The sequence below is a fragment of the Lutjanus erythropterus genome, chromosome 7 (assembly GCF_056507025.1).
Source record: "Lutjanus erythropterus isolate fLutEry1 chromosome 7, fLutEry1.hap2, whole genome shotgun sequence".
NCBI classification, from domain to species: Eukaryota; Metazoa; Chordata; class Actinopteri; order Lutjaniformes; family Lutjanidae; genus Lutjanus; species Lutjanus erythropterus.
In genome coordinates, this window is record NC_139323.1 from 18,997,863 (window position 1) to 19,024,314 (window position 26,452).

The window sequence follows — 26,452 nt, forward strand, 5'->3', positions numbered from 1 at the left end:
TACGAAAGCGAAACTCTTCAACGACGAAGCACGGTTTGTAAAAGTCGGCGTATGTCCCTGTAAAATGTTTAAGAGCATAATCTATAGCTTTATGTTAAAACTGGAGTTTGTGTCATATAGTTCAAACAAGTCTTAGGCGTCTAAATAGAAAATACATGATGAATTTAATAAACCTTTTGGTTCTTCATCAGGATTTTTCTGAAAGCGATTTGAGTGAGAGCTCTTTATTTCACAATTCTCTCTGGTCCGTTGCGACTCCGCCTGCCCTCGTCCCTGGAGTGCAGGTCAGCAGGAGGCGTGGGCAAAATATAGCTGGGAGTGAAAGTGCAAACCTCTTCTACTAGAGTGACAATTTGTGGCGATTATATCGGAGCAAGTATGTTTCTGCTTATGTACTGACAGTTCAAGCGTATGTATGATGCGTGCAGGAGCGTGGTGGGGAGTACACCCAAGTTATCGACCCCTTTTAAATAAGAGTTTACATGTATGTTTTCAGATCAGCTGTATCAACAGGGAGAACAAGGTGGGTATTTACCACAACACCCCTGAGAGTAACCACATTAATCCTGAGTATTCCAGACAGTGGTCCTACAAAACAAAATTATACACACTAGGCTATATTACACTATGCAGACATTATATTATAGTGAGCAAACTCACTGTGTGTTGTAGCGACTTTTTTTTTTTTTTTTTTTTTTTTTTTTTTTTAATATGTGAATGTTGAATTTGTTTTAAGATAATCACTAGTCTAGACTAGTATTGTGGTATTTGTTCCTGCATTTTTATTTTGCCTGCTTAGTTGTAATTTTTATTTGGATCAGCATATAATAATTATATGCACTAGACACACGTTATGGGACCTACTGATTCGCCTGACCACCATGGCTCTTAAAAGACCAAAGGAATGTAAGTCTGTTTACTAGTATTTATAATTGCTTCCTTCTCCAGGTATGTGTAAAATAATATTTTTATGAGTTATGTTGGCTAATTGTAGATAAAGACAACAGATCATAACATTTTATGTCCAATTTAAGTTATCTCACGATTAGTTTTACAATGTATTCAGTTATACTTTTGTTACACAGTTTATAGTGATATATTTATCTATAAGATTTCAGTTTGGATTTCAATCAGGCATTGGAGGTGAATTTGTCACTTAGAATATTTTCTGAATTAGACGTCAATTGCTATAAAAATTGATCACTAATATTTCTATTTCATATATTTTTACTGATTTAATAGACTATATTCTTCATATTTCAATAATTACTTCACTTTTATGACATTATATTAGGCTATACACCTAGAAATGCATCACCTCACCTGTAATATTTTCTCTCTAGGCTTTAGGTTACACAAATCTATATACTAATGTAATACTATTCTCAGTCAATGATTTGCAGCTACATTAAAAATAAACTCTCTCTTTACCTTTTAACCAAACAGGATTCTGTGTTGCAAGTAACCACTGTTGTTGTAATCACTGTTGACAAGGTAATGTCAGCTAATGAGTGTCGGCGTATTCACAGCAGGATTTGTTCCACTTGTATATGCAAACTGCCAAAGTCAGGAGGTAAATATGTTAACTCTACACATACAGAGAATCACAGTATAATTAAGTGACTGAATCTATCAGATGCAGTTAAGTCTCGTGTTATTCATGCAAATTAAATCTTGTACTATCTTCAGATGATTGCTGTTGAATCTATTGTTTCAAAAGTACTTTTATTCAGTTAAGTTTGAGGTAATAACCGCTCTCTGTCTGTTTAACTTTTGTGTACAGTAGTTGCCAGATCATTTATTTATTTTGTGGCAGGAAACGGGACAGATCATGAGGAGGGTCAGCTTTTTATGCATCTGTCAACATGCATTGATTCCAACTGGTTTATCAGTAACTTCTTATACCAACAAGTTATGGCAAACAAACAAGAAGTGATTGGCTGTTTAGAGGGAAGGTGGGACGGCAGTGTCATAGCATTCCTGATGGTGGTTTGATTGTGTGTGTGTTGGTTTTTCAGTATGTATGGTTTGTTGTAAAATGGTCTCCCGACTAATGGTATGAAGTTGTTAGCTTCAGCTCCTCTCTACTATGATAACTGAGGCAAAAACGTGCTTTTCTTTGATACAAGTCATCTGAAGTTACCTGGGCTGGATCTGATTTTCATCCTCTTTCTCCACAGAGTCTGACACATAGGTAAGCTTCCTGCCGCTGATGCTTTTCTAAATACCTTTACAAATGTTGCAACATTCAGAATAGAGCACGATTTTAACATATTTTAATCACTAGTTGTGTTCTTCTGGAGTCACATGATCTTGCTCTTAACTGTCCAAACTGATTATGGGACAAAACAAATTGTAATGACTTGCTTTACTGAATTTAAGAAGTTGACAAGAACATAATGAGCCTTTCCATGTTTGCGTAGGCGTCATTATTTAGTCAGTAGATTTCTCTTCTTTTTGCGTAACAGATGACCCTGACTGTTATTTCACAATCAGTGCAGCCATTGCTAACATCTGTATTTGCAGATTCATGTTTTTTTTTTCACCACCAAGGTTTCTTGATCTGTTCTTTTAGCATTCAGTGTCACTTTTCTCTCCATTTTCCCAAACTGAATTAATTCTATGGCTATGGTAGATTCCTCCTGACATGATAAAAGACAGTTTTCTTTGAACACCTTGCTTTCCTTCCCACCTGTGTGCTTTATCTGACCGCCACAAACAGAGGAAAAAAAGATAAAAAAGATAAGTTGCACAGTGCAGATTCCCGCTTAACCCACTTTGTGTTTCACACTGAGAATTCTGATTGCTGATGCATTCGTTATGTTGCCTTTGTGTAAAACTGAAAAACACAATTTTGAGTGAAAAACAGTGAATTAGAAAGCAGTGGAAGGAGTGGAAATGATTTGACTGGGAATGAGAAATGGAAAGCAAAGGGAGGTGACGAGGGCGACACGACGAGCTAAAAGGATCGTGCTGAGACGGCTGATTGCTCTCCAGGGAGTCGGATGGGAGGGAAGCTGGGCAGAGAATTCAGACAGATGGGACGGGGTGGATGTTTTCAGATACAAACTCCCTTATGAGTGTGGCTGCATTGTTGCCTTTGTTAAGTTTTAGACTATTGTCATGACAAATAGAATTACACACTCATCCACACACACACACACACACACACACACACACACACACACACACACACACACACACACACACACACACATCGACTCACACAAAACACTTAAACTAATTGGACAAGACTTAATATTTCTATTTTGTACTTCAGTATAGCCCTATCGGTGGGTATTACTTGAGCCAGACTGATACTGGATTTTTGGGGCCAATTTAGATATTAGGAAGTAACAAATTCTTATGTCGATATACAGTATAAGCCAATGTTCTTTATACAGGATATATGTATATAATATACTATAACATAAACTTTATTGTTCACTGGTATTTTCAATAATAATAAATAACTATGTATTAAAAAAACAAATACATACATATACAAACACACATATTAGTGCTGTCAATCGATTAAAATATTTAATTGCGATTAAATGCATGAGTGTCTGTAGTTAATCGCGATTAATCACAAATGTTTAATTCAAATATATCTATTAAATAAAATATATTAACCAAAAACAATGAAAGAAACCTTCAGAGGCACTGCATGTGGCATTAATAAAATGTTTAAATAATAACATGACAAACCCAAGTCCATCAGGAACAGATGAGCATATTGACCTGCTCAATTTAACATTAAGGCCAAAACGCACTAAAAGCATCAATAGAAGGTCAATAGAAGCTTCTATGGCACATTGCAGGCTTCAGATTTACCACCACAGAACCGGCAGTATTGTAGGAAAAGGTTACTATTTATATGCATTTATTTATTTCTTTAGTTTTATTATTGTTAATAATAGTTTATTTCTTTAATACAATATTGTCCTCTGATGAGAAAAATCCTCACCTTTATTCATGTTTTTGTATTACGGAAGCAGGATCTATTACATCAGTGAGGATGTTTTAGACCACAGCAGACAGCAAACTGCACACTGACACACACTGAGGAGATGAAGAGGAGAGACAGAGTCCGGACTCTTCATCATGACTTACAATAATGCAGCACAGTGACAAATGTATTGTGGAGGAGACAAGCATCTGCAGCGACAGATATGTTAATCTGTAGTGTTCAAACCACAGAACTGTACAGTAACATCAGGATTCGTCATCAATAAAGTTTTATTCGGTCGGCACTTCACACACTCGCCCCCCTCCCTCCCTCCTCTCTGCAGCTCGTCTCTCCTCCCTCGCAGTTGTGATCAGTCAGCAAGAAGTAATTAAGTATTTAAAAGTACACAAATCACACTTGGAGTAAAAAATCACCCGCCACAGAAGTGTACAGTAACATGATTCATGATCATAAAAAGTTTTTTTCATCAAATCAACACATCTGTCCATATTCACACACTTTCTACATATGAACACATTAACAAAATACAACTGCCAGAGTGCACTCAGTAGAGTGCAGATCTCCACCAGGCAACCCGAAAAGAATATTTGTAATCACCAACATTTTGATTAATAACTGTAATTAGTGACATATTTTTGTCAGTAAGTGTAATGGATTACAATTACATTTATCCTGTAGTTTAATTCCATGTAACTAGTTAAATGCCAGTAGTTACTCTCCAGCATCTTCAGTACCTTATTAGACATTTGTGTTAAACTTTGTCATAATTGGCATTTGAATTCTTGAAATATGGCCAAAAACATGTTTTGTGAGGTCACAGTGACATTTGAGCTTCAGAATCTGTGCAGTTCATCCTGGAGATTTGCTGCAGACACATACACATGCCGACACGCACACGCAAGCTATCATATGATCTCCTCTGGCAGAGATATAATGATAACCATAAAAAATTCAAAATACATTGATATTGGAGACCAAATACTGGGCAACCATGTCAGTTTCCACTTTATGTCAGGTTTGCTCCGTGCTGAAACCAAGAGATTCTTGATTATTCTTCAAGTGAGTGTTTGAGTAACCCACAGTAATATAATCTTAGCTTTTACCTTATTATCCTTGATTTTTGTGTTTTATTCAATTCATACATTGATGACAACATTGTACTGTGTAAGAGATTTGAAGTATTAGCTGAGAGACAATGTACTCTGATATTATTCATTTGCAGAATCGCCTGCATATAGGAGAAAAATTGGCGCTCTCTAGAGAGTGAGAGAGAGTGTGTTTTTCTGTGTGTGTGTGTGTGTGTGTGTCTGAGAGCAGGGTGGTTCAGGCAGATGTGTTTTAGCTAATAGAGTCTGAGAGCAGCCGGGCAGGGCAGGGCTAATAGACCCAATGACATCATCCACAGAGAGAGAGAGATGGGAGGATACGAGCGAGCGTGCCTGAGGCAGTGAGAGAAGGCAGGCCGGCTCACACACACAGCAGAGTGGCATGAGAGCGGGACGGTGTGTGTGCGTGTGTGTGAACAGGAGAGGACCAGACAGCGTTCACTTGACAAGGATATAGGACTCCACCTGGAAGATTTTCTCTCCAGTTTTCTCTCCTTCTTCCATTACACCCCCCTTCCCCTTCCCCCTTTCCCCTTCCCCCCTCACCTCTCATCCTCTTGGCAGTTATCCCCCCCATCTCAGCTCCTGCTCCCGGCGGCTCCTCCGGGCATGCTCCTTAAGCCAAAGTATGGCCGCTTTCGCAACGAGTCTGTGACCTCCTCCGACGACCTGATGCAGAGCTTAGCCATGAGCGGCAAAGTTGTGGCCACGCCGGTGGTCCCCTCCTCCACCCCGAGCCTCCCTCTGCCTCCCTTGCCTCCTCTGGATCCCAGCACCAGATCATCCTCCTCCTCTGCCGGGGCTGCAGCCCTCGCCGACTCCCCCTGCCTGGACGGGGAACAGGATGGCACCACCACCTTCTGCATGCTCATCCCTAAGATGCCCCAGTGGAAGTTCTCCAACTCTCTGCTCAGCCGGAGCCCGTCCAACTCGAGCTCCAGCTCCAGCTCCAGCAAGGACTCGGGGAAGGCGGCAGCAGCTCCTTCCCAGGCCTCTGCCTCCCTTTCTTCTTCATCATCATCACACAGGGCCAGCGGTGCGACCTCCTCGGCCAGCGGTCCGGTGGCCAGTCTCGCGGCGGTGCTTAACTCCTGTGACCCTGTTTGTGTCACCCCCTGTTCCTTGCAGGCCATTCGGGGGCAGAGAGCGGTTGCAGCAGCGGCAAACTCTGCCAGTCCAGGAGGCCACGCGTTTGGGGCCACGGAGGCCATGATGGCGAGCCCTGGGGGTTCCAGCAGCTCCAGGTCAGGCATGAACCGCAGGACGAGGGTGGAAGGAATGTGGCTGGGAGGAGAGGACTTCAGCCAGAAGGGCAGCTTCATCCACAAACCCTCTCAAGGCTGGCTGCACCCTGACAAGAAGATCGCAGGACCAGGGGCCTCATATATTGTCAGGGTGAGTCATTGGGCACTTTTTTAATGCATTGATTAGCTGTCAACTATTAAATTAATTGGCAACTATTTTGATAAATCATTGTCATTGGCAAATGTGTATATTTTCTGGTTTCTTTCACCCTTTATGACAGTGAACTTAATATCCTTGGGTTGTGGACAAAACAAGACATTTTAAGATAAGATAAGATAATCTTGGGCTTTGGGAAACAGTGGTCAACATTTGTCACCATTCTCTGACATTTTATAGTCCAAATAACCAATCAGTTAATCAAGAAAATAATCAACAGACTAATCAGCAATGAAAATGATCCGTATATCCATTGTAAAAGTTCCTCTTCTTTATTAAGGATTTGTTTTGAAAGTGTGCACGACAAAAAGAAATAACTTCTTTCCCTGGCTCTTAATTGCCTGCTCAGAGGAATCAGCAATAATATTAATGACACCAGTTAAAGGTTGCTCTATCTGGGTGGGAAACAAAAGGACACCACAGTGCCAGGCAGTTTGTTATGCAGCTCATGTGGCGAGGGCTGGGGAATACATAATTTAATCCAGATAGATGGCTTGGTGTGGCTGGTAGGGAGACTGCGTCAGGATAGCACACATGCAGGCGTCAGGGTGGAGAAAGATAAACCATGAAATTATGTACGCAGACTGCAGTCAGGATCATTATGTTGCTGCACTGTTTACCAAAGGTTGTATGCATCATTGTAATGTAGTTAAAGACAATAACCGTCTGTATTTATAGTGCATACAACCTATGTTTGCTTGTGGGAGTGGTGTTCTTTGTGTGGTTTTGGGATTGTTTACATTCATGTGTGCAAAGATTTTACTCAGAAAATGTGATTTACAAGCCCTCAGCATAGTGAATCCAAATATTTATCATATTTAGTATCGTTATAGTATGCTTGATGGACAAATAATACACAAACTTGTTGTGTTTTTATTAAAGATAAGTTCAGACTGCATAAAGAAATGGATGATTAGTTGTTCCACCAGAGAAACAAGAGTGATTACAAATAAAAAGGCAGTTGTGTCCCCTGTAGAGACATTTTTCCCGTATGTACTTGTGATTTGTGTTTACAAAGGGTTACCATCCCAAGCAGACTGCTTGACGTCAATGTCAATGATCTCCCCTCAGCGATCCCCCACGCCTGTTCACCTCCGCCCCTCTTACACTGCTCTCCTCCTCCTCCTCCTCCTCCTCCTCCTCCTCAAACTAATGACATGGCTCTTGATTAGCCCAGTCTGGGGCCCGAGCACAAGTTCTAATGGCATTATACAGGCACCATTCATTCCTATATTCAATTACAGTTAATCACAGTCATTTGCATCATGTGATGTGGAAGAGGACGGTATGGGAGGGTCCAGTGATGAGTACTACATATGAGCTCTCATCACCATGCAGGGCTTTCCTGGATTCATAACAAGTGCTGCTCTAATATTTGATTGATATCTCAGTTAATTGTCAGATGGAGCTCTTAACAGCTTATCTGAAGGTGTGCTGCAATCATTTTAGATCAGCTGTGTAAGCTAAATGTTTGAGATGCATATAGCAGTACTATATATGTGCAATTCAGTGGTAAATCCATGCAGGGAGGAGTACTTGCTGCATGTATTAGTGTCAAAGTGACAGTAGATTTCTGCTGCGCTGTGCCATTTTTAATCAGCATAGCTACCATAGTGCACAGCTCTCTCTATCCCTCTATTTCTGTTTGACTGCCTCCCTCTTTCTCTCACTCACACAGAGACACACATGGTCACTCCTCTGCTGGGAAAGACACAAATATGATTCTTAGCATTGGGTTCCTCCTTCACACTTTCTCTCTTTGTCTTTTCTCTGTGTCTGGCCTGCATCTGCCGTCTTTGACAGCCAGGACACTGCAGCAACCATCAAACAAAGCCCTTCAGCTGCCAAAGCAGCCACCATTTAAAAAGCTATATTAAAACCAGGCTGCTATCATTTTATACAATCTGGTTTACAGTATTTCTCTGTCAAATTCTGAATATCTTGTAATGTATATTTTGTATATATTGTTGCAGTTTTAGAAAGGTCCTTCCATGGTACAGTGATTAAGGGAGACTGAAGGCAATTTTTATTATTATTATTTTTTTTTACATTTTCCTTCATAACTTACTTGAAATACAAAAGTCATCCTTTTATATAAGAAATCAACATGTGCACTAATTAATAATACAACAGAAAAAAATTTCACTAAGACTATAATATTAAATGGCTTGTGGCAATTGTAACAATGTATTACAATTGCAAAATTGTGTATGCTAACTAGCAACACATATATTAGCATAGTTGATTAACGTTCATTTTTAACCAATAACCTGGAGAATCGATGCAAGTTTAAAGTCAGCTAAGTTTTAGACAGACGTCTAAAAATACTGTAAATCCCAAAAGTAACTTTCATACCACAAAATCATTTTTTTTGTTGAAAACTTCTGCCCAAGTGAAACGATCCTGCTCCTGTTCCACTGGCGGAGAGAGAATCCTACTGAGTTTGCACAAGAGAGTCATCACTCCTGCTTGTTTCTGATTGTAGGAATTAAGTGTTACAGTTGGCCCCAGTTACAATTGCTCCCAGTCTCCCCTATGTTCTGTGTTCTAAAATCTGCTGTGAACAGTGCACAAACGCAATTCAAAAATTGCGACAGGCCAATATATCAGCAATTAAAAATTTGTGAACTCTATTATCCACAGCGTGTAAAATGTAACTGGGTGTAACCACTAACAGCATGAATTACAAACGAAACACGACTGTATCTACTGAACTTAAACTTGATCATTCACTAGCTACACTCTCCAGATGCTGTTGGGTGACATCCATCTCCTCTCAGTATCTGTCCATCATCTGCCTGTTACTCGTCACACAACTTGCATACTTCTTGACCTTGCTTTGCCTTTGTGGTAAAATGAGAAAATATTAGATAAAGAACTGGGGTTGAGGACTTTTTCTACATTGACAAACTATTAAAATGATGAATGATTTATCTTGAAGAAGGCAGCAGCCACAATGCAGCAAAGTTTGAATGCCAGAGTTATTAAATTTGTGAGGAATGCTTCTTGGAAAGTGAATGTCCCTGTAGTCCTACGAATAGTGTGATGGCCAAATGGATAGGGGTGCAGATAGGGTGATAGAAGACGGGATGCGTTATATCAGCAGATGAGAGTGTGACAGTGGAGGCATTGGCAGTCAGAAGGAAAGAAAAAAGAGGGACAATTTTCCTGATGGAAGACTTCCCCCCACATCCAAATCTGGTTAGAAAGCTCATTAAGCTCTCAGGCTCAAAGGTTGCTCTCCCTTCCTCCCTCACTCTATGTTTGTTTGTGTGTCTGCCATGTTCTCTGTCTGCTGTCTGTTGCCATCACCAGCGATCCTGGAACCTGCACTGAATATGACATTGACTCAGACAAAGAGCTGCAGGAGATGATGTAAATTATGTAACACCAAATTAGTTTCAGCAAGAGTTCATAAATCACACAAGCTCATAGAATTTCTGAAGTGTTTTACATCTCTGAATTTTGCATGAGATTTACAATGAGTTGTTGTGTGAGAAGTAACACAGCAGGACCAGTACCTAATAAATACACAATCATTCGTCACGTTGAAATCAATACTGTGAATGTCCCATAGTCAGAGATTTTTGCTGCCAATGGTCAGAAGGTCATTAACATTACTGCATGGATTTTTACAGCAAGTTGAAGTTATACATTTCATTCACTTCAGAGTTATGCAAATATGTTCTCACATACATCGATTGTATACGCAAACACACTCACACCCTCAGCATCCCCCAGAGACCCCAACACGCTGCAGTTTGTCCATGATTTGGAGCTCTTAGTGCTGCTAATCTAGTGAAGGTGCCATTAGCACCTCAACCTGACAGCCATTAGGAAGCAGCTCAGCTGGCTGGAGTACACTTTAGTGGCCTGTATGTGTATTTGAGATTATGGTGCATTGTTGGAAATAGTCATACTTACTAATAGCAGGTTAAATATTGCATACACTGGAAATGTCTTTTTTATAAGATTCATACAACAGGGTTGCATAGCAAGACCTAGATGTATAATATAATATATATATATGTTATGTTTTAGTTATGCTAAATAAGTCTTTAATTAATGCCATTGACATACTACTTTGAAGTTTTACTCTTAAGTGCAATGTTTGCTACACATGTTTTGGTTGATATATATTAAACACAGTTATTAATTATGCACATTAAAGGTACAGTGTGTAAGATTTAGGGGGATCTATTGCCAAAATATGGCAGGAATGTAATGTAATATTCATGAGTATGTTTATATTCATGTGTATCGTTTAGTGAAAATAAGAATAATTTTGTTTTCGTTATCTTAGAATGTGCAGTTTCTATCTCCAGTGTAGGTCCTTTTCCAATGAGTCCGCCATGTTTTTACAGTAACCCAGTAAGAACAATCCAAACACTGGTTCTAGATAGAGCCTTTTGCATTTTTTTTTTTAGTTTTGTAGCCACCAAGGGTCTCCTACACTCTTTGGAAGGTGAGGGTGGTTGCAATCTACAACATCACAGCTAGATGCCACTAAATCTTACACACCGGCTCTTTAATATCATCAAGGAGCTGGCGACTTTTATTTTTGAAGTTATTTTACTTTTTTGAGACACCTTATCACTGTTTTTTTTAAATGAAACTCCATTGTCCAATGCTTCATTTATAACATCTTGCATGATAAGTTCATGATTAGATTGAAAGGTGCATCTAATCTAAATCTATCCACCACCATATTTTAAAACCTTATTTTTTCTGTTTGGTTTGTTTCTGTTTGTAGTACATGGGCTGCATTGAAGTATTGAAGTCAATGCGCTCCCTGGACTTCAACACGCGGACTCAGGTGACAAGGTAAGCTGGTGACCATCTGTGATGGTAGAAAAGACTCAGGAGAATTTGATCCAAGATGTTCAGGATTAACTGAAGTATAAACCAATGTGATATCAGATTACTACCTAGAGGGTGTCAGTTCTGTGCTGTTTTAATTAGAGTAAGAGTGGTTAGATTTTCACTCTGATGTGATGAATGATAAATGTATAGAGTCACACATCAGGAATGTAGAGAAACTTCATTCTTGTTTCAGCGAATTCTACTAATTTCATTTCATCTAACTCTGCTCAGCCAGTTACAGTGGAAATATAATTCCAATGCAAGTATTAAACATGTGAATCAAAACTAAAGTCACAAGGTTTTGCACAATGGCAGCAATATAGTGTTATGTGTCCCAGTTAAGAGATAAACAGGACTACTGTATATATGCTCTGTGGCATGACAGCATGATATGTTTATATAGAAAACCTCAGGGGTTTAAATGTGTCTGCGTCGCTATGTTTTTATGCCCTACATGTGATGTTATTGTCATAAAAGATGCGGGGTTCTTTGCAATCCACGACCTCATGGGAGATGTATGCTCCCCCACTTTCACCCTCCTTTCTCTCCTGCACGATCGATCGGCAGTAATCGGAGCCCACTGTGCATCCAAGGCTTAAGTGCAGGGGGGAGGAGGCAGCAGAGATGGAGTGATAGAGAGGGAGATCTATTATTGATGATGCTTGCTAATGACTGTGGAAAGCTGCAGTGGTCCCCATGAACGCACCCTGCTGGATAACGTCTGCGGTTGTAACTTCTTGAGAAGGAGGAGGGGGAAGAGGAGGGAGGGGGGAGTTCAAAACAAAACAGCAAAACAAAACATTATCAGAGAGAGAAACTATACTGAGTGTAGTGTAGTATTACTGATTGGATGACATCAGTGCAGTCATTATTGTGTGAGAGCACTAATGATTAATATGTTTGCATTCTTTTGGTTGTAAATTGTAGGCCTATATTTGATTTTCACTGTTCTTGTCCTTAGTTGAATTCACTGCAGCGTTTTTTGATTCCGCTGCATGTGCCAGACAGTTTATCAATTGTCTTTAAAACAGACTTCCAAATGTTCCAGTGATGCTAACGACATGAGGCCTGAGGCCTGATTCCTTGGGGAATATTGTACCGGCCATCTGTCCCACAGGGCTGAAAATCAGTGATTCGTTATCGTAATCAAATCCAGCACCAGAAATTTTACTGCCACATTTTCCAAACTTAGGGTAGAGGTCCAAAATGACTCATGGACCCACTGTTATTGGGTTGCCAATGTGCAGAGTAAAATGCATACAGCATAAAAATAGTAACAGCCGTCGCAGAACAAGAGACTGAAAGCAGTTCTCAGTGATGTCAGCCCTCTAATGACACTCATAATAGGGGACAAAAACTTAAAGAATCACTGTAGTAATACTCTGTTAACATAGGCAGAGTTGATTGTCATAGCTACACACACTGAAGAGCTGTGTTTTGGTCTTGAGAAGCTGCAGCCTTTTTATTCACTGAGAAACTTAAACCCACACTGTACATTTACTGCCAGACAGACAACTTTACTGCTCACCTTTTCCTCTGCTCAGCACACATTCACTGTCACTCTCTGCCACCATCCACTGTATATCAATTAGTCGGCATTAAATAAATACATTTAAAATTCATGTTTTTTTGTGTTCTTTATCAGTTTATAAATGTAGATGTAGAATGTATCTTTGTAAGCTTGGGGAGACACCAAATTTCTCTTTTGGGTCTTTAGCTGAAAAGGCTTGGTCAGCCCTGCTTTACAGGATAGTTTACTGTATGTTGGTTTTTGCTTGAGGCAATTCAAAAGCAGCATTTTAAAGTCAGAGTCTTTATTATGCATCCACAGCTGACCTTTTTTCAGCTCCCTGACTTGTACACAAGTTAATTTCATCCAGGAAAAACCACAACAGAGCATTCAGTGTCAGAATTTGAACAATGTACTTCAGCTCTTAGAGTTGGTGAAGGTGCGTCCTTCCAACAGCACGCTCTGTGTCAGGGTGTTAAACAGCAACATCAGTGATAATGAGGCCTGGCATTTTATTGCAGGGAAGATACTGAGGCTGCAGACAAAAACAACAACAACAGCCCATCTCTCTCCTCCTCCTCCTGCCCCCTCTGCCCTCTCATCAGCATGAGTCATTCGAACATTGTGGTGTTTTTTCAAAAATCCCTGAGAAGACCTTTACTCGAGATGGGGCCCGGGACGCTGCTTTTTAAATATTTACGAGCCACTTGATAGGGGCAGCTGGGTTCTTGACTGCTGTCCCCGCTGTCCCCTGGCAGCGAGAGCACAAGCTCCAGCCTCGAATCCACATTATGGCTCCCTCCCGCCATCAGACACACAGGGGACAGGAGCTTTAAACGCCCATTAGGCAGCCATTCCCAGGAGTTATGGCAGCTTCACTGCAAAGTGGTAACAAATCTGCAGAGAGAATTGCACTGCGGAAAATAAATGTGAATAATGATGCCGTAAAGAAGCAGTAGAGGAGGTGGAACTGCACAGACCCCGGACACTTTATTTTGGCTCAGAGTTTACTGTTTCTTCTGCACAAATTTGACAGGGGACTAAACAAGCACTGTGGATGACTGTGATTGTTTTCTTTGTGCATCAGTGCTAAGAGCTGGTTTAGAAGTTGTGAACAGACCTGCTGGAAACCTTTTCTTGACCTTTGAACTGTGACGGGTCTGTGACCTGTGACCTCAGCCCGAGGGAGGGAACACAAAGCTTCTGTTCATGTTTAACCTCAGGTTTTTCCATCATTGTGATGATGCAGCACTTTTTTTTGTAGCCTTCAACACCAGTTTCACATGCAAAACTCTTTTACAGCAATGTCCTGAGTTCACATTCATATAGGCTGAAAGGATATACAGTGCATGGTAACAACCACAAAAAATAAAAAATGATGGGAAAAGTCCAATAAAACTAATAACAAGCACACAAATCTGGTAAGAATGAAACACAGCAATAAAACAGTAAAAATTAGGAACATAACGATAAATAAGTAACAAGCAAGTCTGCCGTGAAGGATGTAGAGCAAGAATAAAAACAATGGTCAAATAAAAACAATAAATACCTACCATGTCTGTGAATCAACCGAAGCTGGAACACTGTACAACAACCATATCATATTCTCAGTTATGCTCTTCATTCACGTTGTTGCCACTGGATTGTTAGTGTGATCGTTAGATAATAAATGTGTCCTCGTAGCCATTTGATCAGTGTCCAGTGTGTCTCACTATAGTCTGACCTTTGACCTGTCTTCATTCCCCTAATTAGAGAAGCCATCAACAGGCTGTGTGAAGCTGTGCCGGGTGGAAAGGGAGCTTGGAGAAAGAAGGTTAATAGTAAACTTTAATCTCTCTCTGCATGTTTCTTTATACTATTGTTACTACTGAATTATTTTATCCCTGCTGGAAACTAGATGGGATGAATTTACCGCACCAGGTAATACAGTGATTTAAAAAAGCTTCTGTCTATGAAAGCGACTTTGGTTTGATTTGTCCTGATAAGTCTATGATGTGATAAGTGATATTATATATGAAAACTATTTTCTTTTTTTTTTTTCTTTTTTCACATAGGCCCTGAATAAAGCTCTCCAGTCTGTTATGGGGAAGAGTAACCTGCGATTTGCAGGCATGAGTATTGCAGTCAATATTTCCATAGATGGCCTTGGTCTGCTTATCCCTACCACACGGCAGGTATGATGCTAACCCACCAAAACTAAAGATGTAATAATCTTATTGTTCAGTTCAGTTTTATTAGTCATATGTAGGTTAACACACGGTCAAAGAGTGCAGTGAAATGTGGTGGATGAGAAAAACAGGTCATCTCTGCAGCGACCATGGGTTTGACTCCCGCCTACCGCCCTTTGCTGCATGTCATTCCTCCTCTCTCTCCCTTTCTTGGCATATCTTCAGCTGTCCTATAAATTAAAGGCATAAAAGTCCCCCAGAATATTAGAAAACACAATGCTCATGATCTCACGCCGTGTAATGATGTCATCATACTAAGTCTTTTGTTATTGTTTTAATGTGAGAGAGATCCCTAGTGGCAGAACTTACATACTGCACATTTTAAAAAATGTTACGGTTCAGTTAGGTTTTATTAGTGATACGTACAAAGTCAACGATACAATGAAATTTTGTAGGCAAGTGAAACAGATCAGCTCAGCTGTAAGAGCACTAGTCACAACAGCTGTATGCATATAAAGATAAAGTAAGATAAGGGAAAAAAATAAATGAAAAGATAAATCATCACTATATAATATGAAAAGTAGGATTTGGTATCACTCTAAAACCTCTGTCTTTTGAGCCCTCATCTGTACTAAAATGAAACGTTGTTTTGTATTTAGGTATCTCTAGTCTTCTTGTCCATTTGTGTTGTCTGTATTCACATGAATTAATGATGAATTATAAAAGTACAATATTGGCAAACCTCTGCCTCTGTTTTATCCACTTGTCTGTTTCAGGTGATAGCGCACCATCCCATGCAGTCTATCTCATTCGCCTCTGGGGGAGACACAGTGAGTGCAGCGTTTAACTCCCTCCTCTCCTGTATGCTGTTGTTGTTGTGATTGTTGTTGTGATTGTTGTTGTTGTTGTTGTAGTTGTTGGAATGGACATTTTGGCAGACTGCACATATCTGACTGGACTCCATTTTACTGGTTTCCAATCTCATGACCCACAAATCAATGGAGCCTTTAATTTAGTTATATAGGTCTAATTCATCTGGTCTAATTTAATTTTTCTTCCTGTCTGTTGCAGGATACGCCTGATTATGTTGCGTATGTGGCCAAAGACCCTGTGAATCAGAGAGGTATGTCCCGAAAAGCTTCTCCTTCTGTTTCACTGCCTGCTTCTTAAACATCTATATACAACACTGGACTGTATCTTAAACATCGATTACTCAGATTAAATAAAAAATAGAAAAAAAAAAAAAAAAGGAATTGAAGTTATTCCTGATATGAAAGCAGACCTTAATATGACATCTAATGCATTTATTACATTAGTATATTTATAAATTACTAATATTTTTCAGCAAAATATCACCCTTATCACCCACAGGGCCACGATGTTCATCCCATTTGTGTGTCTTATTCTCTTTTATTGTCTCCTTCAGCATGTCACATCCTGGAGTGCTCAGACGGTTTAGCCCAGAGTGTCATCAGTACCATCGGCCAGGCGTTCGAGCTGCAGTTCAAACAGTATCTGCACAGTCCTCCCAAAACCATGGCATCTATGGAGAGGTAACATGCCAGATTATTTCTGTATGGCTTCTGTGAAAAGACTAAAAGCCTTCTGAGAGTTTGAGAGTGACTGTCCTCCTAATCTGTGGCATCTATGGAGCTGATTAGTTCACTTTAGTTTGTTTATTTATATTTTAGGGACAGTTAATTTTAATAAACAGAATGCTAGTTTTCATCCATAGTCCCTATCCAGATTTAAATCTATCCTAAATCAATTAAAAAAAATAAAGAAACAAGTTTATAACTATAATCATGATGTACCACATATTAATTACAGTAAATCATAACACAGACAAATATAATATGCAGTAAATCATTGATTTGCTGCATATTTCTAAAACAAGAAAGAGCTGTTTTAAGTATCTCCCCACAGTGGGATGCTAAAAAATACTATTACACTACTATGTAATATAATGTACGGTGGATGAAAGTCAATACAGCTTCTATGCACATTAAAGCTTTAAACTCTTTTAAAACAGACGGCTCACGTGCCAAGAGTCTTCATTAGATAGAAGTGCCTGTCCCTCTTCTCTCGTATAAAGACAGAGCCAGTTGGAACAGATTGTGCTGATGACTGGTGCTTCTATGGCCAATGAAATTCTGAAAATGCAGTTTTTATGTGTAACATTAAGCTAGAACAGGGAAATTATGTAAATTGAAATCGTATAAACTACTTTTCCACCGTAGGACTTATTTTGACTCTTTTATATACACAAAGTATATTTTCAAGAAGGGAAAAAGCACTATAATGTGTTTATTATTCAGTTACTCTGAAGCAGGGTTTTTGTGGGTCTCTGAATGGCCTTTTTTTTTTTTTTTTAAATATGGCATACCCATAAAAACGTGTAACTATTAATTTACTGTGGTGTTGTTATCAAATTTGAACTTGGGACAAGGTAAGGCTAAATGCTGTGGTCGCATTGTGTTTTCCAGTTAATAAGTCCAAGCTATAGGTCATCTGTGTGCATTTTTTGTTGGAAAAAAATATTCAGGAGGAAATAAATAATAATTATTATTACTCAATGCCTGTAATACTTACAGTGAATCTGACTGTTGGGTTAAAAACTGCAGTGTTACTTTTCAAAGGAGGTCAAAAACATGTACCCCAAATGGTTCAAGAACAGCTTTAAATTTAATTTAAGTATACCTGGGATAGGCATTTTAGACCAATTTTACATTAATTTACAGGACAGGGAATAGGTGTTGACTGTTGCACCAAATGCTGATGAAAACTCAACTGTTATTTTAGGGAAGATTGACGCCCAGAGGAAGTGAAGGTGATTTTTCTTTATATTAATACATAAACACTGTCCAGGCATCCTGCATAAAAGAGCTTAGTCACATTTTCTACCCCAAAACCTGATCTAGTGTCCAACTCTCAGCTTCCTTTGTTATTTATTACAAGGAAATGTGATAGTTTGTTCTTGTATTACCTCAGAAACCATCTTATAATATTGACCCTCGCAGATCTTCTCAAACCTTTCACCACCGAACCTCAGGTGTTGCACTGAAGTAACAGAAGGAACTCCAGACCGTTTTTATATTCTGGTTTCATATGAACGCCTTCCTGCTGCCAGCAGCTCTGGTGATCTATATAAATCTCCAGCAGATTTCTATAGATCACTTTCGGATGTGGAGATGTCATCTGATCGGACTGAATCCATTTGAGTCTCCTGATCATTATGATCACTATTAATATCACTGTAGAAAGTAATGAAACAATAATTATCAACATAATTTCTGCTTAGATTATGAAAGTTGTGGTATTGATCATGTAGTAATAATTCTGCTTCACCTGTATTTATTTAGAAGTTAAGTGTTAGACCTGCATGAAGTGTCTCTTTTCACTTAGGCACCTCTTTCCTTCCTCAGGTCTGTCAGGACGGAGGAGCCGATGTGGGGGGAGGATGAGGACTTCTCGGACCACGATTACTACAACAGCATCCCCGGGAAGGAGCCTCCTATTGGGGGAGTGGTGGACTCCAGACTCAGGCCCAGTGGAGCCCTGCTGGGTCACATCCACACCCAACCACAGAGCAAGACAGCAGCACAGGTGAATCTCTAGGGCTCTCAGGGTGTCATATGGACATCAAGATCTCATTTACAAGCGACATACTGAAGTACAAAGTAAAAAATAAGATAATATTGAAAATGGTAACATGGAAATATTAAATAATATGATAACATTAAAATAGCAAAGTTTAGATAAACATTCATAACGACAACATGACAAATTAGAAATAATGCATTCTAAAATATCCCCGGCATAGGTATAAAAAAAGAGTAAAAATCAGCATATTATGGAAAACAGTCACCTCTTAACCTCTAAACAGTGTAAATTATTGCAGACAAATGGAGCAAAATATCTAAAGGCTGTCTTTCCAAGGTTACTTTTTACTGCAGGCACATACAAAATCAGCTACTCCTGAGACTGCTTCTTTTAAGTGAAATCTCTGATGCACAGGAGTGACAATAAATAAAGTTTTGATTTTTGAAGTAGGTGAGCAGACATGACATGACAGACTGACATTTATTTCTGTCAGTAATCACGCCGGACAGAGAGGGAGGCCAGCACACCTTCTGATACAAGACACTATGATGGATGCTGAATGGGTCATCGATAATAAACAAAAGATACACAGATCTAGATATTTAAGATTAGAGACAGAAGCATGTCTATAAATAACATCACCATGATCTAATTACAGAAAGACAGACTCCTTCAACAATCCTTTCTTACCTCCTTAATTTGCAATTTAAGGTGTCCATGTGTGTTTTAAAACTAGATTCGTCATCAGTCCTGATGCCCAAGTATTTTTAATGAGGCGCTTTCTCAATAAGTGCTCTATTTAAAGTGCGGATCCACATGAATCACCAACCAGCATGGTTGTACAGAGAATTAGTGAGAAAAAAGGAAAGAACCTCAAACTAATTACTACTGAAAATCTGCCAAATGTTTATTACTCATAAAAGTCTATTCTATAACAGATATAAGTGGTGGTTCAAATGTGTTTCTTAAACATACCCTGGTGCCTCTTTTTTGTTTCCTAAAATAATAATTGAAATTAAACTCACTATATTAGTAACTTGTATACAAGGCAACATAAATTAGCACTAATCCATATAAACGTTGGCATTAATTAACATGAATTACTTAACATAGCACTAATATATTACTTTTAAAATTATTCATGATGGCTACATTGCACTAATCAACATAAACTCCTAAATCTTAAAAAAAAAAAAAAACAAGCAGCACCAAATCCATGTCTCCTGTAAAACACAGTTTCTGGTTGTTATATAAATATGTGAGCGTGAACCTCACCATCTAATGTTATCACAGATGTAATTTAAGCTCCATCTGGTCATCATCAAGACATGCACGACCAAACTTTACAAAACAATGACAACCAGGCTCAAGCTAAACTCTCTGATACCTCCCTCATAAACTGGTGACTGATATGTTTTCCTGCTCCTTGCCCGTATTGTTTACATGACTTTAAACAGTGGGACCAAGAAAATATCCCCCATAACTGTCTTCCTGATGTGCCTGCACCATAATTGCCACAGATAGATGTGATTAAATAAAGAGCCTCGGCTCCTCTGTTGGTGAGAGAAATCACCGCTCTCTCCCTGTAGCTTGTTCAACATCACGGTGACATGCTGTAGCTAATGTTTCAAATAGAGTGCTTCAAAACTGCATTACGTAGAGACAAGACATGAGAGAGTTGTCCATTCGGGTATGGAGATACAAATGTATTTAGGATGTGTTCTTCTGGTGTGCGTTTGCAGATGGGCTCTCCAGCCAGGCGGGAGCAAGCATGTTATCCCCCGGGTCAGCTGTGCTACGAACTTCACTGGGACACTGAGACGACCGGCTCAGGTGAGACACCCTGTGGTTGTACACAGGTATAACATACAGAGCGTAAGTGTGTGGCAAGAAAATTGAATCTGATAGAGAAAAAAATGAACGTTTTTGGATGGACTTGAAGGGTGTGTAGGTGTGTGAACTTTTCTGTCTGAAAACGTGGAACAAGTCTGGTCATTCTTAATGAAATTTACACAAGCAGTGCTCTGAGCTTTCTCAAGATTGCCCTGACAGAATTAGGATTCTCGGGATCTTTTTAATCAGGAAGGCCTTCCGCATTAAGGACTTGGCTCAGGACATGTGGCTCAAGTCGTCTGTCGTCTGTGATAGGAGGGAGGTTTGGAGCGTCCTCAAGATTCTTTGAATTCCATTTGGTTATTACGACAGTTAATCTTGAGGAATAATTTTTATTAACATCAAGGGGGAATTTAGTGCCGACCATGCCGTTCTGTCAATCACGTAAAAATGTTACAAATATTAGTGTTCTGCGTTTTCAACCTTCCACTTGATTTATTGAATATATTGAATATATTGAAGTTCATGTCTCGTATACATTATAAACTCAGTCATAAAATATTAAAATGCACTTATTTGACTTTATAAAACTTCTTTCTTTAAAATCATGCATGACAACTTATAAAAAGGTTTATAAAGTATTATAAATGGTGGATATAATATAATACGAGTCCAGCATTCATAATGCTTTATACCTCCATGCCAAAGTGACACATAGAGAACTGCTCTAATGTGTAAAAACAGATAGTAAATTATACATTTCTGAAATGGAATAATGTCTCTATTTATGCTTTGCTGCAGAAGTTATTGGTATTGACCCTCTACTGATGATTTTAAAGGGACAGTTTATCTCAAAATTAAAAAACATATTTTTCTTATATATTTTACTTCCTCTATGTGGTGTGAGTTGCAGAGTATCGACCATGAAGATATCTTCTGTTGAATGTAATGGGACTCGGCTTGTGGTGTTCCAAGCATCAAGAAAAAACAAAACAAAACAACAACAAAACATTTGAAACCACAATGTCCCTTTCCAGAAATCATGATCTGGTTACTCCAGTTAATCCACAGACCTTGTTGTGAGCAGTTTGATGAAGCAACTACTTTCCTCCTACTTAAAAGAAAGTAGCTCCTACATGAAACTGCTCAAAACAATGTCTGTGGATGATCTTATGATCTTACCAGGTCAGATCTTATGATCTTACCAGGTCAAGATTTTTTTAAATGTATTTTTTGGTGCTTTGAGCACCACAAGCCATCTAGTTCCATTATATCAGGGATAAGGCAGACATCTCTATGGCCGATATCTCCAAAACTCTGCAACTCACACCACAACAATCCAGAGGAATAAATAACACAACAGGTAAGAGGAAAGAAGTTTTATGTTTGGGGTGAACTGTCCCTTTAGAATCTGATAAGGGACAATGAAGTTAGAATATAGATGAGTTTCATTTACTGCAAGATTTTTGGTATTTTCACGTTAGTCAGACAGCCACTGGTAAACAGTAAACAGCACACAGGAAGCGAGAAGGAATCACACCATGTGGCAGATGCTGTAACCACTCTTGCTGCCTTTTCATCAGTGACCACACAGAACATCCATTTAGCATATACTGCAACTGGTTTAATAGTCCTGGCCCATTTATGGCAATAAGCTACACACATGTTGTAATGCTGTGGTGTTTGACAAAACTCAGTATTTCAAGTTATGATTTCCACCACTAGAGGGGGCCAAACAACAAATACAGATATCTGCGTGTCCATTCAGTAATCTGAAGTGAATTAAGAGCTTGTGTGTGTCTCAGGTCTGACATCAGATGGTTACCTGTGTGCTGACGGTCAGCCACCAGGCAGCAGAGATTATGAGGAGCATCAGTATGTCAACACCCAAAATCTGGAGAACCTGAACTCACAGTTGCCTGAAGGACACAGAGGGGCCAGGGCACCCGACAGCCCCAAGAAGGACCTTTTTGACATGAGTAAGTCCTGAGGGTTTTAGCGTGACACACTTTGACAGATATAACGCAGATAAACTCACTGCGGAGTGACCGCGCTTATTTGTGAAACATCCCTGTCCCTGCAGGGCCCTTCGAGGACGCCCTGAAGCTCCACGAGGCCTGCGGCGGAGCTGCTGGGTCCAGTATGTCTGCCGCAGCCGGTGGTGTCCAGATCCTGGAGGACCAGTGGCCCAGCCCTCCACGCCGTCGAGCCCCCGTGGCCCCAAATGAGGAGCAGCTCCGCAGGGAGACGTGGTACCACAGCCGCATGAGCAGACGGGACGCAGAGAGACTCCTGGTCCGGGATGGAGATTTCCTGGTCCGGGAGAGCACTACCAATCCGGGACAGTACGTGCTGACCGGCATGCACTGCGGCCTGCCCAAACATCTCCTGCTGGTGGACCCAGAGGGAGTGGTGAGTCTGACAGCAAGCGAGACAAGCTCACCAAAGATGTATTTATATTCAAAGAAAACAGGTCATAATTGTTCATTGGATGTCATTTATAAACACTGAGCGCTGTTTAAATACAGCAACCTGGGCTTGAAAAGAGTTTATGAAGTACATGGTGAACACAGTAAAACTTACATCTTCCATTTCTTTTCTGGCCTCCTTGCAGGTCCGAACCAAAGACATGTTATTTGAGAGCATAAGCCACCTTATCTCGTACCACCTGAAGAACGAGCTGCCTATTGTGGCAGCAGAGAGCGAGCTCCACCTCAAACAGGTGGTCAGGAGGAAACAGTGAGATGTCTCGCCCTGCATGGGACGGTAAGCCGCAGTACACTGCATGTCCAAGGCATGACTAAAATGATGTAATGATTGAAATGCAGATATCAGGGAGGCAGTGCATTAATTTTCATAAAACACTATGTTAAGAAGAATTAGTCCATAAATGTATGTTTTCAAGAAAATTTAGCTGGATGTTGTTCATTTGTGTTGTTCATGCTTCTTTATCAACTGCAGTAAATGTGAGTATTATATTTCTGCTTGAAAGAATACCCTCCTTTTATATTTTTAAGGTTTTTGCTTTCCTTTCCTTTCCTTTAGTTGTACAGTTTTTATATTATTTTTACACTGTATAAACAACTTTAATGATGAAAAACTGGAACATGAACAATACTTAATGTATGGAATGTGTTGAATTTTCAATAAAATTGAAAACAAAACATATCTGCTTGTAATAAATGAAAAGTCTAGTGTTGGGCATATGGCTATTGTACATACAAGCCTAAAAAATTACAGTATTGACCCTCAATCTGTGCCTTCTTTGTCTGTTGTCTTTCACAGGTGAATTCTTGTGTTCCCATGCAAAAAAACATACAACTTGCATATGGAAATCAGTTATCCTGGATGGATATATATCTGGAACAAAGGACACCACTGACACTTTTCATGAACAACTCTACCAAGGAGACTGAGGGCATCTGACGTCTCCTTGTACTTTCTCTGCCTTTTACCGACGTGGATCAACCAAACTATCCCTCATCTGTCACAAACTACTCAGCATGCAGCTATTAAGCTAACGAACCAACCAGAGTTTGACTCGCCTCAGAGCCAGAAAATTGTCAACCAATGTCAAAAGTCGAAAGCGACGACTGAAGAGGACCCAACTTCATATGGAAATCAAATAAGGATTTCTTGCACAGAGAAGTAATGTCCTACAATGCCTGTAATAGTGAAGTGCTTCCAGTAAACCATGGCTTACCCAACCAGTCCATCGTCCACCAAACAAGCAACGGACATTGCCAGAACAAAACTGTCACTTATAATCTGGTACAGATACTGTTGAAAAACAAACAATGTCAGGTTATTCAGTAGTTCATTTCTGTAGAAGTACAAGAAATGAAATACTGTGACTGTAAGAGACAGCTGAAGAAATGTGTTTCATGGGAATGTAAAGACTGTTTGTTGTTACATGTTCACAGGTCTGTAGTACCTGAATCTGAGATGGCACAATGGAAACACACTGAACACGATTCAGTGCTGGATTTATAAACAGCCACATCCTCTTCTCATTGTTTTTGTTTCTCCATGATGATCAAGGCACCAAAATCGTGCACCAGTCCCGACACAGTCTCCCTGCAGACCACTGGTTCCCAACCTGAGGGTCTCAACCCCCACTAGGGGTTGCCAAATTGTTACAGGAAGCTTTGATTTTAAGGGGTGTAAGAAAACTTTATTTAAAAAATTACAATATGAAGGCCTTTATCTCAGCATATCATTCATTTCTGTGAAGAAACTAAAATGAAATTATTAGTTTTTTTGTTTAGGTCATTATTTACGATCTAAATAAAAAAAAAAAAATAAGGGCACACTGAAGACCTGACAACAAGCTATATTCACAGAGGCTTCACTCTGCTGAAAAGCCTGGTTCTGCATTAGAAAAGTACGCAGTTAAAACAACCAAAGAACTAACAGAGAACAACCAAGTCTCAAGGAGAAAAAACATTGAATGTGTGTTACGTATTACGTATGTGTTATTGTTAAAAAAAAAATACAGACATTGTATTAAAGGTTATTAAAATGTCAGGAAAATCTCTGATGCAGTATCCACAGGAAATAATCAGCTCAGATCCAAATGACTCATTTCACGCAAATGGTCTGCAGTTATTGTGTTAATTGTACTGTTTCGATTGTTCTGTACTGTTATGCATTGAAAATAATATAAAATTTCCATAAAATAGAAAAGGGGTCCCCTGGGAAAAAAAGGTTGGGAACCACTGCTATAGAGAGCCAAGTGGCCACACAAGACGTGGTCTTAAAAGTGGGACATTTTATCACATTTACCATAAATATCAGTCATTTGTGTGTTGTGTTCGTAAGGGCTGTTCATAATTTGTTATAGACATATTGTATGTGTTGTATAAGCCTGTGAACATTATTGGTCAGACTGTACTCAAATCAATACTACATCCTGGGGTAAAAGCAACTACTCTGCATACAGACTCACTATATCCACGCCTGTATTTCCACAGCCCCTCGTCAACTTCAGTGCCTTAATAACTACAGAGACAGGCATTTGTGTCAGAGTGTATATAATGTGCATTTATGCTCCTAACGCAAAACACTAGTTTTCTTGCCATGCCAATGAATGACTGAACAAACTTCAGGATGATTTAAGCTCTTATACTTGTCAACAGTCATGTAAGCTGCTCTTCTTATACTTGTAATACTGTCTTATTGTGTCATCATGGCTGTCATTGTCTCTTTTGTGCATCCCTCACAACAATCCCTGCAGTGAATCTTTTTTATTTTAGAGGCAAGCCATAGACAGCACTATTATACAGTGATTTGGACTTGAAATTAAATCCTTTATTTGTCCCGGCTCAGGGGGAATACATTACTTTATTTTACTTATCGGTCTGTGTGTCTTTTGGTCATTTGACTTTTTTTTAGTTTGTTTGTGTTTTTTGTTTTTCAAAACAGGTATTAAAAAACAAAAGTTTAGGGATTGTTTGATTTTCTTTTTGAAATCGAAAAATTAAACTGAAATACACATTTTTCTTCTTCATGGTAAAAAAGGGATGTGCAAAATTTTAAAAAGTGGTTTCATTAAAATTTTGTTTTTAAAAAAGACAGAGACAGGATGTGGTCATTTACAAGACTAAGATGCCAACCGTAGAATTACCAGTGTGCCAGTGTTACTTTAGCCCCGGCTAAAATATCTTTGGAAACCTACTCTGATGTGATTTTAGACATGGCAAAACAGAGCCTGTCATCCGCAGAAATCTCACTGTGGTAAAGTCAGCCATCATTTGCAAAAACCCGGTCAACCCAGCAGACACTTGGATTTTGCTGTGTGTCTGTTTGAGCTGTTATGGTTCCAGTGCTTGGAGCGGCAAAGAGGACAAAAGACTTGCATTATATCATACTTCATGATACAGTGAAGTCTTTGAAGTCTTGCTGAATGTGATGTCACTAAATGTGAAATTTCGAG

At 39.4% G+C, this 26,452-nt stretch overlaps 1 protein-coding gene across 3 annotated transcripts; it reads left to right on the forward strand.

Moving 5' to 3' along the window:
- The first annotated feature begins 2,090 nt into the window (after positions 1-2,090).
- Positions 2,091-24,659, forward strand: shc2 (SHC (Src homology 2 domain containing) transforming protein 2). Of its 3 annotated transcripts, none has more exons than XM_084723066.1 (14): positions 2,091-2,194; positions 5,644-6,474; positions 11,294-11,364; positions 14,666-14,726; positions 14,968-15,087; positions 15,858-15,911; positions 16,153-16,204; positions 16,508-16,634; positions 18,507-18,687; positions 20,427-20,517; positions 22,323-22,496; positions 22,601-22,929; positions 23,132-23,283; positions 23,803-24,659. In XM_084723066.1, exons 2-13 carry the CDS (start codon positions 5,689-5,691, stop codon positions 23,258-23,260), a joined length of 2,175 nt encoding a protein of 724 aa, XP_084579192.1. In that variant the 5' UTR covers positions 2,091-2,194; positions 5,644-5,688; the 3' UTR covers positions 23,261-23,283; positions 23,803-24,659. The 3 variants fall into 3 exon arrangements, with proteins under 3 accessions (XP_084579192.1, XP_084579194.1, XP_084579193.1); XM_084723068.1 differs by having other exon boundaries at positions 6,208-6,474; XM_084723067.1 differs by lacking the exon at positions 2,091-2,194 and having other exon boundaries at positions 5,601-6,474.
- The last annotated feature ends 1,793 nt before the right edge of the window (positions 24,660-26,452 follow it).